Below are 15,580 nucleotides of genomic sequence, written 5' to 3'. Positions count from 1 at the left end.
AAGAGGAGGGCACTTGACCTCAGATCAGAGCACAGCCAGTTCACTTACAGTAAGTGGGAAGGTGAGTACAAAGGCACAGATGCAGGTAGGTGAGTGGCTGTGGCTGGCGAGAAGAGCTTGTGGAAGGTAAGTGAAGTGCTCTTTTGATTGCTTTTATCTCTGAATGAAATAGGAAGCAAGGCATCAGCAGAGTACAGATAGAAAGGAAGTGTTGGAGGTTTAAAGAGAAAGGATAATGTACAAAATAGGGCATGTGGATGATGTGTGATCGGATAGGCATGTGAGTCTTCACATGCTCATTTGGATGTGGCTTTGCCCTGGACACATCCAGGCTTTTGTGCTGATCTGTCAGACCCCTAAAAGTCAATAAGACCAGAGTAACTGTGAAAATTAGGTAGATGTTCCCTATGGCTTGATGTGTTCTGACTTACTGCTTTTGGGGCTTGTGGCCTTTCAACTGATCTCGAAGTTCTTATTCTTCGTTCTTTTTGTACCAGTTAAAAACTACTAAAAAAATGCTTCCGCCTGCAATTAAAATCTTCATCTTTGAATGCCATTCATATGTGCCCAGTGTGTGTTTTAAAATCTTAAAGCAGGCAACTTAGAATCACGGCAGTGTTTGCAGTAGTTAATACTTTTTATTATGTATTCAGAGAGATATGCTTAGTTAACTGCAAACTCAGAATATGTTTTTGGTTAATAAAAGACTCTATATACACTTAGTCATGTAGAACAGACTTAGTTTGTAAATAATAAATAAATAAATAATGATATAATGGGGTTGATTTGTTGTACCACTTGGAAACAAGAAGTAGGGTTGAGCAACATCAGAGGAAAGACTGTCGGGCAATCTCTGGTAGCTGTAGAAATCGGGGACCGAACCTGGGTAGTAATAAGAGGGAGGAACAGGTTTGAGCTGAACTCCTGGATAGCAGCAGAGAGGGTTGGTGTGGGGAAGAGAGAAAGTAGGGTTCATAAATAGAGATTCAGCTCAAGGGAGATGAAGGAGAAGGGGCTTGTACCAAAGAAAGTGTGTCATACACCTAAATCATTCTAGTTCTTCTGTGGAGAATGAGAATTTAATAACCTGCAACTATCTGCCGTGACCAGTGGTTAACTGGGAATAGAGCCAGAACCAGAAAAGGGAGAAAAAAGTCTGATCAGTTTTCTGTGTGTATGCCAAATGCACGTGATTGGTCTGCTAGTGTGTCCCATAGTGTGATGTGAGTGGCACTGCTGCTCGCAATGATTTTAGTTGTTTGATATGCATTATTTTTACTTCAAGAGTTATATATTTTAATGTGTACAGAAAAAAATATATTTTTAGCACATTAAATCTGTGATTTCAAAGATTGTATTGTTAGCGGGGCCGGCCCCATGGCCGAGTGGTTAAGTTCGCACACTCCGCTTCGACGGCCCAGGGTTTCTCCGGTTTGATCCTGGGCGCGGACGTGACACCGCTCATCAGTCCACGCTGAGGCAGTATCCCACATGCCACAACTAGAAGCACCCACAACCAAAAATAATACAACTATGTACTGGGGGGCTTTGGGGAGAAAAAGGAAAAATGAAATCTTTAAAAAAAATAAAAGATTCTATTGTTTAAGACAAGAGTAGAATAGGTAATAAGTTTTTGCAAAAAATGAGCCAGTTTAAAGACACATATTAAGCCAATAATAGAACGGGTATTGTTAAGAAGGGAAAAATTGGAATGACTGAAGTTTGAGAAAACTAGTCTAGAGCATGGCTTGAATGTTTATTTTAAGAAGAATATGATAGAAGCCTAGTAGATATTCTATTAATATAATTCTCTTTCTTTTCATAGCTGGGCTTTGCAGATCTAAACCTGGCAGAGTTTGCTGGATCAGGAAATACCACGCGTCGCTGTTTACTGGAAGGCTATGATACCAAAAATACAAGACAGGATAACTCCATTCTTAAAGTAAGCACGATTCAGGATTTCCCTGGCAACACATGAGGTTCTCTGCCTTTAAATAAGCACAGGTATATACTGTCAAGGGCGAGATGAGATCAACACTGACATCATACACTGACCGCACCCCTGAAGTACTCACTGCCTAGGGAAAAGAACTATCCAAATCGCAGAAGCAGTGAAAAGTAACAGATGTTTACCTTAGCGATCCTAAGGTGTTTCTCTCTGTTGTTGTGAACATTCAGGGAATGATAAACACAACTACAACTCTGAAAATGTGAAAATGTATGACATGGTTATTATAGCCAGTTCATTCCTTGCACAAGTTTAGCAGCTGTAAAGAACAAGGAATGTATAGTTGAGGTGGGGAGGACATGGTGAAAGAAGACAAGGAGGAAGTTAGAAAAATAACATAATATAAACTTCATTGCACGTTATGCTGATTTTGTGGTTTTATGGTTGTCTCTATATAAATAAAAAATTTTCAAAGAACTTGCAGTTACCTCTGTGAGATAGACAGGGTTGGATAGATGGGGATAGATTATCTCCATTTTGTAGATGAAGAAGCTGAGACTCAGAAGGTTAAGTAGTCGGTGGCAGAGCTGAGACCAGAATGCATATCTTCTGCCACCGGTCGATGGTCTTTTCATGTTACCATGCTGTCTAAGCACCAGACTCAAGATGCAGACTACACTATTCATTCTTGGACTGATCCTGAACAAGCTGCTAAATTCAGTTTCTTCATATCTCTCGTGTAAGAAAATGGATAATTACTCTCTGAATTACAGTATTTTCATTGGAAATTGAAATAACTTTTTAATTTCAGACCCCCACATTCCTTAGGGCCAGCTCATGGAGTAGTGTCCTTCTGGCTCCCCATTGGTCCTTTCACACCATTTCTCCCACTTTGTCTACAAAAACCATACTCTTTATAGATCACACTGTTCAGCTCTCACTCTCTCCCCTCCCAATCTCTGTCATCTCCCGGCCACTTAACTCTCTCTCTCTCTCACCTTCTCTCTCCTACTCAGTGATGACTTAGCTCCTAGCTCCCAGTTTTTCTCTCCATCCCTTCTATTATCATTTTTTTGGTGGCTTCACCATCTGTGAGGGTGATCTATCCTTGTGGACTGTCTTCTTTCTATAATCTCTCCGTCTAGCTAGTCTTATATGTGCCTAAGGCCTCGCAGGTCCTTAAACTCCTCATTTCCAGCAACCTTTTCTTTTTCTTCATCTCAATTCCTGCTCCCATGGTCACACTCTTCACTTTCTTACCACTAGAAATTTCCCCACCTTACTAGAGGGGAAGGGAGAGGCAGGAGGGCCAAAAGGGTGACTGGGCACATGTGTATGGTGATGGCGGTAATTAGTCTTTGGGTGGTGAACATGATGTAATCTACACAGAAATCGAAGTATAATGATGTACACGTGAAATTCACATAATGTTATAAGCTAGTGTTACCTCAATAATAAAATAAAAAGAAACTTCACCACCTCCACAATTTCAATTTAAAGTTTTCCTCTCTCCTACCACTAACGCTTATGGTTCCAGTCCTCTTGGTCTGCTACTCACTTAGCTATCCTTAACCTTACTGCTTCTCACTCTCTGTTAGCCTCCACTTCCTTTCACTTCCCTCTTTATCCAGCTTGGATTCCATGGCCCATGATTATTATACCCTTAAGAATACTCCTTGCTCCTTTGCCCCCATCTCCCTCCATTCCTCTCGCCTGAGTAATCCCCAACCCTAATCAAACTCAACTCTCCTCTCTGGGTCTGCATCCTAGCTGCCCAACATTGCTAGAAAGATCCCACAGTCAGCAGAGCTGACATTGCTGAAGTCATGCTCACCACCATCAAGTAATTGTGCTCTCCTTCCTTTGTGAGCTTCCTTTCCCAGTTTCCCAGATATTCTGTTTCATACTTTTCCTCTCCTTATATGTCCATACACTGCTCTTGCTCTCAGCTAATGGTCTTGCTTTATCCTTTATTGAGAAAATAGAAGCTTTAAACTCAAATTCCCTCATCTTCCCATCACAGAATTTACAGTTCTTCCTGTCTCTCCAGCCCTATTACTCTTTTTGTCTCCTGTTACAATGAAGGAAGTGTCCCTCTTCCTGTTAGAAGTCAGTCCTTCCTCTTAGGTTCTAGAATCCAAAGCTTGCCTAAGCAAGAGCTTTGGCCAATAGATTATCCCTTCTATTAATCGTCTCTCCTTCCAAGGAACCATCCTCATTAACATATAAAGAAACAGCTCTGTATCTCCTATATTTAACAAAAAACAAAAACCAACTTATTGGGGCTGCCTGGTAGCACAGCAGTTGAGTTCGCACACACTGCTTCAGAGGCCCAGGGTTCACTGGTTTGGATCCTGGGTGTTGACCTATGCACTGCTTGTCAAGCCATGCTGTGGCAGGCATCCCACATATAAAGTAGAGGAAGATGGGCACAGATGTTAGCTCAGGGCCAGTCTTCCTCAGCAAAAAGAGGAGGATTGGCAGCAGATGTTAGCTCAGGGCTAATCTTCCTAAAAAAAAAAAAAACAACTTCTCATCCCCTTCAACCACTGTCCCACTTCTCTATTCTACTTCCCTACACAATTTCTTAAAGGCTGTAGGTGCCATCTCCATCTCCTTCTTGAGACATTCGGGATATTCAAGAGTGCTGTTTGAATGGAATTGGAAACCAGGTTGTAGAGCTCTTTGAAAGAAGAGGTGATGAGGAAACCAGCATAGCAGGTGTAGGTCGTGCTTTTGATAAGTTTAACATTTAAAGAGAAAAAGAATAGTAGTGGAGGCACTGGGCTGAAGAGATAAGGAAATGAGGTTATGTAAGAATACTTGGGGGCCGGGACTGTGGCCGAGTGGTTAAGTTCACGCACTCCACTACTGCAGCCCAGGGTTTCGCTGGTTTGGATCATGGGCATGGACGTGGCACCGCTTGTCAGGCCATGCTGAGGTAGTATCCCGCGTAGCACAACCAGAGGCCCTCACAACTAGAATATACAACTATGTACTGGGGGGCTTTGGGGAGAAGCAGGAAAAAAATAAAAAGAAGATTGGCAACAGATGTTAGGTCAGGTGCCAATCTTTAAAAAAAAAAATACATGTCAGCCATTAGGTGGGAAACATGCAATAATATATATATATATCCAGTTATTCATTAAGACCGTGAATTTTAGTATTATGCAGTCCTGGGTTCAGATCTCAGCTCTACCCTCATCTTGAAAATATCGCTTAATCACCTGGGCTTAAAATGAAAGTATCAATCTGTCACAAGAGTGGTGAGGATTAAATAATGCATATAAAACACTTAGCTTATGCCTGGCACATCATAAATTCTTGAATCATGATTGTTGTTAATGGTATTATTGTTATTATTATTATTCCCAGAACATAATAAGATCCTATGGCTGATTCTTAAAAGGCACTCAGCAACTAGAGAACAGCAGCATTTCAGAAAGCATTAGCAAAGCTTTAAATTCTGATCTAAAGCTGGAAGAAAAGCCTGAAGCATTCTGCTTTACAAGCCACCAGCAGGCACCCCTTGAAGCATCCGCAGGGCAGCTCAGAGGGAAACATTCCAGACGCTCAAGCACCATGGGAACCTGGGAGGAGAGACAGATAAACCAGACCAGCTCAGCCACACCCACAGGATTGTTACCTGTGAAGCACTAGCTTTCTGTTTCTGTCTTTTCCACTCTGATTTTTACAATTACAGAGTTTTGAATGTTAAAAATGATTTTTAATCTATGTCTATACAAAGCAGCAATTTAATTCAACAATCATTTTATTTAATACTTTCCAAATAGAAAACACTGGACGAGGTGCTGTGGAGATCGCATAGCTTAGCAGAACAGGGCTTCTCCTCTCAACACATCTTTTATAATCACAGCCTTTATTTTTCTTGTGTTTAGGTTTTGATCAGTATGCAGCTGATGTCTGGGGACCCATGCTTTAAAACGTAAGTTGATGCTCAATAGAGGAGCTGTTTATCTGAAAGTGTAATAATGATTTATTTGTTTAAATTTTTACCTTAATATTTTGTAGTGTTTATAGGCTAATACCTTTTATAAATACTAATATCTCCTTTCCTGGGAAACTGACCCGACCCTCATAGAAGTTATTATTACCTATTACCAAACAACCTCTCTAAATTATTTAAGCTATAGGTCTTTTGTCATCTTCAGGTTTTGGGTGAAATTATACAAAGTAAAATTTTTAATTTGACCTCTGTGGACTTACTCATTTCTTCAACAAATATCTGTTAAATGCCTTACAGTGTGCTAGGCCCTACTCTAGATGCTAGAAAAACAGCAGTGAAAAAAATAGGCCAAGTCCATGATGTCTTGGAGCTTGCATTGTAAGAGGAAAACAAACAACAAACTAGTCAGTACATATATAATATAAAGATGGCAATAAGTGCTTTGGAGAAAAATAAAGCAGGGTAGGAGGGCCATGGTGGGGAGAAGTGTGGCTGTTTTACAGAGAGCAGTCAGGGAAGTCCTCCCTGGTAAAGATAATATTTCAGCAGAGCCCTGAAGGAGCGGGGAAGCAGGCCCTGCAGATGTTTGGGGAAAGAGCATCTGAGGTAGAGGGAACAAGGACAAAGGCCTTGAGAGAGGAGTGTGTTTGACATATTCAAGTCGCTCCCAGGACACCAGTATGTCTAGACCAGAGTGAATGAGGAGGAGGGTAACAGGAGATGAAATCAGATGATAAACAGTCTTGTAGGCCATTTTAATAATAGTCTTGTGGGCCACTTATAATCTGAGTGAGATAAAAAGCTACTGGAGGGTTTAGAGCAGAGGAGTAAAATCATCTGACTTATGGCCACTAGGTAGAGAATAGACAATTTGTGGGAGCAGTGAAGGTGGCAAGGGCAGAAATAGTAGATGAGTTAGGAGGCTGTTTCAGGGTTTGGGGCCTGAGTAACTGGAAGAATGATATTTCCGTTTGTTGAAATGAGAGAGCCTACTAGAGGAACAGGTTGGGAGCTTGGGCATTGGACGTGTTAGATTTGAGATCCCTGTTTAACATCCAGCCAGACGTGTCAAGAGGCAGTTGGATATATCACTACAAGTTCAGTGGGGAGGGCTCAGCCTGGAGATATAAATTTGGAAATCATGATGTCATCAGCACATAGATACTAGTTGAAGCCATGAGATTTGATTAAATGTCCTAGAGGGAGAGAATATAAATAAAGAAAAGAACCACAGACTAAGGTATGGGACACTCCAGTGTGTTAGAGGTTGGGGAGATAGGGAAGAACCAGCAAAGGAACAACCAGTGAGACAGGAGGAAGGAGCCAAAGGAAAGTACTGGCCTGAGAACCAGTGAGATAGGAGGAAGGAGCCAAAGGAAAGTACTGGCCTGAGAACCAAGTGAAAACATGTTTCAAAAAGGAGGGAGTAATCGACTGTGCCACCCACCACTGAAGTAATCACGGAGGATGAAGACTGAGAATTGACCTTTGGAATCTGCAGTCTAGAGACCATTGGTGACTGACAAGCACTGTGGTAGAATGCTCTTAGACTGCAGACTTATTGGAGAGGGTTAAAGAGAATTTTGAAGGAGGAAAATTGGGGACGTTTAGTATAAACAATTCTTATGAGGAATTTTGCTGTGAAAAAGGAACAGAAAAACGGAGTCATAAATAAAAAGAGAATATGAAGTCAAGGACAGGTTTTTCTTTTAAGATGGGAGATAGTACAGCATATTGTATACTGATAGGAATGATCCAATAGAGAGGGAGAAATGTAGTCAGAAGAGAAGAGAGACAGTTGCTGGAATGGTGTCCTTGGATTGTCAAGAGGCATGGAGGTAGAGAATATGGCTCCAGATGCAGATAGATGAGAAGAGGAAGTATATACAAGTTATTTTCAAATTTCTCCTAATTTCTCAGTGAAATAGGAAACAAGGTGTTCATTGAAGATTGAGGATGGGAAAGATGCAGGCAGGGGTGTTGAGGAAAGAAGAAAAGATGTGAAAGTCTCCTCGGAGAGTGGGAGAGTGAACTGAATGGGAAAAGGCAGTAGGATTGCCTGAGCAATCTTGAAGGCACTTAATATTAAAAATGAAAGTTAATTAAATATTATTTAAATATCTGAGACAAATATATTTAGAAAAGTAAAGAAAACATTAATTACTTCCCTATACATCAGCTTCGCGTTTTTAATAGCCACATCCATATAGTTCTCTACTTACAAGCTGTTTTGCAGAGATGAAAATATGTATTTTAATACAAATCATTAAATGATTAAAACTATGGATTTTCCTATAACTTTGCCTTCCTGTGCTGTCTTCTCTCAAACCATAATTTCCTAGCTTCTTTCTTTATTTCCTGTTTTCTTGGAACTAAACAGTTTGTGCTATGCTATTTTTTGGTTTCTTAGGTAACAATATGTTTTTCTAGTGGAATCAATTTAGGATGAAATGAGAAAATGAGCAGCAAAACTTAGTAGAAGAAAGTGAGTTCATCATTCCTTCTCATGAACTTTTTACGACTGTTCCCTTTCTGGCCCTTTCTCTGCCATTTTCTCTCTCTACTTGTGAAATTCAAATATGGAAGAGCTCAAAAATAAATCATCTTTATGTTCTGTATTATCTCCACAAATGTAATTCTGACCATCTAGAGTTTATATTTATAGAAAAAGACTTTATAATTCATTAGAATAAACAGACCTTACCTAATCCCAGGATACATGAAAGTATTTCTCAGGAGACTCAAAGCCCTAGTACAGACGTGTGTCACTTAACGACAGGGATATGTTCTGAGAAATGTGTTGTTAGGCGATTTCTTCGCTGTGTGAACATCATAGAGTGCACTTACACAAACCTAGACAGGATAGCCTACTGCACACCAAGGCTATATGGTACTAATCTTATGGGACCACTGTCGTACATGCGGTCCATCAGTGACCAATTCAAGTCATTATGCAGCACGTGCCTATTTGTTTTCTCTTTTCTTTCAATATCTGAAATTTCGCAACTGTCAGTGGAGAAAGGGCAACTCTAACACATTCATGCCCCTCACATACTGAGTATGAATTGAATAGAAAAATGTTTGAACTACTGATATAAAAAGTAAATTATTTTTATCATTATATTTCAATATATATTAAATATGTATAATCACAGTACTTTAGAGCTAAAAAGAATGTTGGAAGTTGTCTAGTCCAGTGATTTTTTTTTCCAGAATATTTAGCCACAAAATCCTTTGCTGAAATGTATTATGAATCCCAGTATATAACATCTTTCTGTTGAAGGGTGAAAAGGTATGGTATGCTGCTACCCACTGAAGTCCCTAGGGAGCTTCATGGAGCCTGTTTAAAAAGTCTTGGTATAATCCAAGTTCTTGTCTTACAGGTGAGGACACCAAGGCACAGAGCAATTGAGTGACTTGATTGAGTATTTGTCTGTACAATGTAGACGTAAATAACTTCCGGAGAGGTTCATTCTACTATTCTCTCTGCTTTTGTCTGTCTGTGAATTTTTCATGATATAAGGTTTTTGAAAGCCTACTAGAGAAACTAACGAGAGTACAGCAGATCCTTAGCATTCTCAGATTTAAATTCTAGTTTTGATATTTTATGAGCAGAAGATCTGTGGGATAGATTGTATAATTTTTTGGAAATACAAATTTTGTACCATGAGGCCGGTATTTATGAATAAGACAGCTGGTCAGTCAGCCTGTAACCACCTGCCCTCAACTCCGTGTTGTAGTTCTGTACAACTCATCAAACATCCACCAACTCTTGTAAAAGAGTGAAACTGACTCTGAAAATACTGGTATTTGGTCATTTGCTGGTAAAGTGGATCTAGGGATGGTGTAATCCTCCCGAATGGCTAGGGCTGTGCAGCATTCATATTCTAGAAGGAAGGAAACTACCATTTGTCAGAATGATTTAATGGATGTTACTCTCTTCTGGTTTAATTCTTGAAACAACCCTGTGAGTATTTCCATATTTTTAAGTGGGGGCAGTGAAGCTCAGAGGTTAAGGAACCAATTTATCCAGGGTCCCAGGAATCACTCGTCTATTCAGTACACATGCATTGATTGCCTACCGTGTGCTAACATTTACCAGACTAAATAAGAGCAGCCCCCCGCTCGAAGGATTCACTGTTCATATGGGAGACGGACACCCAACGTGTGATGTTCCGGAGGCTTAGAAGAGAGAGTCCCTACCTGCTTTTCCTTGAAGGCCAGGAAAGTCTTCACTGAGGGGGTGACACTGAGCTAATTTTTAAAGGACGAATAGAAAATTACTAAGCAGAGGCAGTGGATAGAGACATTCTAGGAAGAGAAAACAGCTTGCACAAGTTTTATGGCATTGTTATAGGGCATGGAATATTTATGGAATACCAGGTAGATAGTATTGTCATTTTAGGAGGTCATTTTTCACATACTCTAAAGATTACTGTGAAATTAAAATAAAATAATCCCATCTCTTTCACTCTGTAATTGAGCTATATTAAACAGTTTCTGATAAGGGATATTAAAATATTTTCAGAACAAAAAGAGTGATAGAATAAAAACTGGCGCACGATGGGCACTCCGTGATTATTTATTCAGCATGGCTGAGTTGTCTATGGAGACTGAGGAGAGCTGCCAAGGCCCAGCTAAGATTTTAGATTCTAACTTTGCCTTAATATCAATCGCCGTGGTTGATGAATTTTCCCCTTAAGGCTGAGTTGCCCCACTATGAGAGTAGTTAATACACATGGCTGAAATGATCGAGGGTTGAGGTTCTTCAGGTTTTTTGAGAACAAGGGATGCCAAGTTGAAGGTACTGCTAAAAATGTTGTGGCTGTGAAGTCAGGCTGGGCAGGAAAGAGAGGAGCCAGAGGGAGACTGATAGAGAGGGAGAAAGGGAAGAGGCCACAGGCTGGGAGCTCTGAAGGGCTGGAAGACAGGTCTAAGAGGTAGAGGGATGGAGACGCTGTAATCAAGCCACCTGTGACCTGACATTCCTAAGAAAGGAACTGACATTAGAAAAACAAGAATTCAGGGGCTGGCCCAGTGGCATAGTGGCTACATTTACATGCTCCGCTTTGATGGCCTCGGGTCACCAGTTCGGATCCTGGGCATGGACCTACATACCGCTCATCAAGCTGTGCTGTGGTGGCATCTCACATAGAAGAACTTGAAGGACTTATAACTAGGATATACAACTGGGTACTGGGGCTTTGGGGAGGAAAAACAATAAAGAGGAAGATTGACAAGAGATGTTAGCTCAGGGCCAATCTTCCTCACCAAAAAGCATACCTAAAAAAACAAAAAGAAGATAAGAATTTAGACAGGCAGGCATGAGTCACCATCAATGATTAATGGCTGTGACTGAAGACTCCATTCTTAGTATGTGTATTTCTTTTACATTTTACTTTTTCTTATAGACTATTGAATGCAGAGTTTTTTTCACCAAGCTGTTTTACATTATTTTAAAATGTAGCTTTTAGTAATTGAAGAGATAGGTCCGGGCCAGACTGCAGAGGGCCTTGTGTTGCCATTCTAAAGAGTTTGAGCTTTATCCCGAAGGAACTATTGAAGTGTTTTAAACTAGAGAGTGACATGTTCATTTTGCACATTTCAGAAAGACCACAGAGAGTGGAATACAGGTAGGCAGACTAGCTAGGAGACTCTTGCAGTCCTGCAGGAAAAGGTACAAAGGCCAAACTAAAGTAATTAGCAGATAAGAGATGATAAATAGGAGAAATATTAAGAGAGAACCTGTGGATTTGGAAATTAATTGGATATGGAGAAATGTGAGTAGGATGGCAGCAGAGACAATACCTAGGATTCTAGTGTGGGTGACTTTGAGGGCTGTGATGGCGGAGACAAGAAGAAAACAGAGGTGGGGAAAACATGCTTAGTTGGGGATATATTGACCTACATGTACTTAGAGGACAATTACTTGAAAATATCCCAGTAGGATATGCAATTTTGGGATTTAGGAGGTCTAGAGATAGAAATAATCTCTAAATTAAGTAGGTTTAATGGCAGTCTTAAATGTCTGTGTCCCCAAGGATCTGACTAGCCTGAGGATTCTGTTGAGATAATACGGTAAGAATTTAAGAATTGCCACATAGTGGGTCAGCTTCATGATCCCTTCAGCTGCCTTCCTATTTTATCTCAGGACACCAAGAGACAGTCTCTAGGAAGATGTGGTTTTCCTCTAGAATATCAACCTCAAAAGCTTAGGGATATTTTATTTTTAAAAAAAATCTTGTTAGGGGCCTGGCCCCGTGGCCGAGTGGTTAAGTTCATGCGCTCCGCTGCAGGCGGCCCAGTGTTTCATTGGTTCGAATCCTGGGCGCGGACATGGCACTGCTCATCAAACCACGCTGAGGCAGCGTCCCACATGCCACAACTAGAAGGACCCACAACGAAGAATATACAACTATGTACCGGGGGGCTTTGGGGAGAAAAAGGAAAAAATAAAATAAAAAAAGAATCTTGTTAGAATTTAAACTTGCCCCTCTCTGCTTCACAGCTTCCACATGGAGACAGGAGCCTTGAATTAGCCAATAAAAATATATCCATCACCTACTCCCAGAGAATCCAGCCCAAAAAGCAAATCTGAACAACCGGGGCTCTTTATAGACTCCCTGGGGCAGGTGAACTGTTTACAGAGAAGAAGGTGGAAGATAAAGCCATGGATACTATTGAAGAAGTTAGTGGAGTCAGCAGGAGAGCTCAGGCGCTGAAGCAGGAGGCATGAGGTCTTCCCCTCCAACCTGAGATACGGAGGGGCACCCTCCACCCATAGTGCTGGGAACACACTGACAGACTCCTTCTCTCTTTTCCAGACTCTGGGAAGGCAGTGCCCTTTCTGGTCTCACATTTCTGTTGTGTAGAAAACCGTTTTTGGGGGGATGGCCTGGTGGCATAGTGGTTAAGTTCACATGCTCAGCTTCGGTGGCCCAGATCCCAGGCGTGGACCTACACACCGCTCATCTCACCATGCTGTGGTGGTGTCCCACATATAAAATAGAGGAAGATTGGCACAGATGTTAGCTCAGGGCCAACCTTCCTCAAGTAAAAGGAGGAAGATTGGTGACAGATGTTAGCTCAGGGACAGTCTTCCTCAAGTAAAAGGAGGAAGATTGGTGACAGATGTTAGCTCAGGGACAGTCTTCCTCTCCAGAAAAAGAAAACACCTTTTTTTCTCCCATGAATTTTATTCAAGTTTTGAGGATGCTCTTATGTCATTTGTTGATTTCTATTACTTTCACCCTCAAAGAGGTAACATTACAAGGCACCTTACTAAGGCTGTGTATTGACTATACAACCAATCTCTAATAGCATTTCAAACTGTCAGATTCACGCATAAATCAAGTTCTGATCCTTAGAAATGTTTATTTACAGGCCTCCTTCTACATCAATGTCTATACCGATTGCTGGTGAATCTGAATCTCTGGAAGAAGATAGAAAAGGTGGAGAGACTCTCAAAATCCATCTTGGAATAGCAGGTATGAATGTGTAGCTTACTGGTTTTTTAATTTGTGTAGGACAGTACTCTTTGATATCCTAAAAGATTCCCAAATTCCCTCCCAGATTTAAAATTCTATGGGTATATGACTTGAAAAATGGGCCAGTAAATATTAGCAGAGTTTTAATTATGCAGTTTTTGGTTAAGTCAATGTTTCATTTTGTCTAAAGTGTTATGCTCTGACAAGTTAAGAGCTATCAGTGACTTACCACCAACATCAGATGCTTCCACTCCCCACAGATAGAACAGGATACTGCAGGATTTTTCCCATTCCATGTGCACAGCAGCTTCTGCCGGTCATCTCTCAGGTGTTCTTCTCTTCCATGAATCACGGTCCCTCGTCAGTGGTTCCCAAACATTAGTGTACATAAGAATCCCCTGCTGGGCTTGTCAGACCATAGATTGCTGACACGGGAGCCAGAGTTTTGGGATTAGGTAGACCTGGATTGGGGCTAGAAAATTGCATTACCAAGTTCCCAGGTGATGCTGATGCTGCTGAGCCCCAGGCCACACCTTGACAGCCACTTCTCCAGGCAAATTCCAGCCACAGTCAGAACCTCCTCCAGCAGGGTGAGGAAAATGTCAAGTTGGCTGGAGAAAAAGGAGTTAGAAGCTTCCTTTCTCCTCCCCTGTTATGTGAGCAGGGTTGTTGTTTGAAAGAATGAAAAGTATAGTGACACGAATAACATTTTTACCACCTTTTCAGATATGCAAAGATAAGGTTTCTTATAGATAACGAGGACAATGAAATTTCCAGATTTAGGATCAGTGAATGCTTTGTGTACTTTTTACCATTCCGTTGCCTCCTCCTTTTCAGTATTTACGTATTCTGTATTCTTTCTCATATTGAATAAAAACAAAAACTCATTAGCCCTACATCCTTCTCTAGCTACTTCTCTTCCATGTTCTCACACCCTCTCCCCCTCCCTCTTTCTCTCACACTTTTTGTAGCCAAACTTCTAGAAAGACTATACTACCCATTGATTCCTAAACATATGTGCAATCTGGCTTCTACCTTCTGCCTTCTCTTGAAATGTCTCCAGTAACATGATTGCCAAATCCTGGGGGCATTTTTTCTGCTCTCGTTTGCCTTGGCCATTTATTCTTTCTTGAAGCTTTCTCTTCCCTGGGCTCCTACCTCTCTGACCTTTCCTTTTCTGGCTTCTTGGAGGATTCTTTATCTTCTTCCACCTTCCTCTTAAATATCGACGTTTCACAGGGTTTGGTTCCCTCTACCTACTCTCCCTGGTCCATGTCATCTAGACCCTTGGATTTAACTATCACATAAATGTAAATATGATCATGTAAATATGAGTTAAATACTTTTGATTTACAAATTTGTGTTGCCTCCTGACCTCCCTCCTGAACTCCAGGTACATATTTCCAAATGCTTTTGGGAAAGATCCGCTTCATGTCACATGTTATACTGAAATCCATCTGTTTATCTTTCTCCCCAGCTAGACTCTAAGTTCTTCATGATCAGGTCTTACCTGTCTTTGTATCTCCAGCGTAAGGCCAGGGACACAGTAAAAATTCAGTGACTAAGGAATGGATGTCCTCGGGTGTCTCAAATTCCACATATCCGGCACAAGTCTTCCTAACTCTTCCTCCTGTATTTTCTTTCAGTTATCCTGACACACACTTCTGCTCAGTAATTGAGTCCTGTCATCTGTGCCTGCTAAACATCTCTCACTCTCAGCTGGATTACCATGAAAACCTTCACTCCCTGTTCATCCTGTTGCCCAAGTGGATCTTCCCAAAATGTAGATCTGGTCATGTCACACCCTTGCTTAAGGTCATTGGATTAGGCATCTGCTCATCTCTTTTCCCATCAGTCGTCTACACCTCTACCCACCCTGTATGCCAAGTGGACCAGACTACTTGCTTTTCTACAAACAAGGCGTGCTCTCCCCTATGCTTTTCCCCACCTGGTCAAGCTGAGGAATTCCTGTACATTGATAAAGACCTGGAGTTGACCTCTTCTGGGAGGTCTTCCCCCAGTGCCAGGCAGTGCTTGATGCATTTGTGCTTTGGAGCTCTTGGTAGCCTCTTTCTGCCTCTCATATTTTAGTACTTGCCACATTGTATTAGAACAGCTTCTACCTCTAAACTCTGAGCATACATTTTGTCTTATTTGTTTTGTACTCTCTATATCTTA

At 41.1% G+C, this 15,580-nt stretch overlaps 1 protein-coding gene across 1 annotated transcript in view; it reads left to right on the top strand.

Annotated features, from left to right (window-relative positions):
• EEIG2 (EEIG family member 2) overlaps positions 1-15,580 on the top strand; it is a 75,106-nt gene that overhangs the window by 46,557 nt on the left and 12,969 nt on the right. Inside the window, exons 4-6 of the mRNA XM_023641519.2 lie at positions 1,826-1,942; positions 5,848-5,894; positions 13,299-13,402. Of these exons, the coding sequence (XP_023497287.1) occupies positions 1,826-1,942; positions 5,848-5,894; positions 13,299-13,402 (268 nt within the window). The remainder of the gene's footprint in view (positions 1-1,825; positions 1,943-5,847; positions 5,895-13,298; positions 13,403-15,580) is intronic.

This window comes from Equus caballus, chromosome 5 (assembly GCF_041296265.1).
Source record: "Equus caballus isolate H_3958 breed thoroughbred chromosome 5, TB-T2T, whole genome shotgun sequence".
In the NCBI taxonomy this organism is placed as follows: Eukaryota; Metazoa; Chordata; class Mammalia; order Perissodactyla; family Equidae; genus Equus; species Equus caballus.
This window is presented reverse-complemented; position numbering and strand designations above follow the sequence as displayed.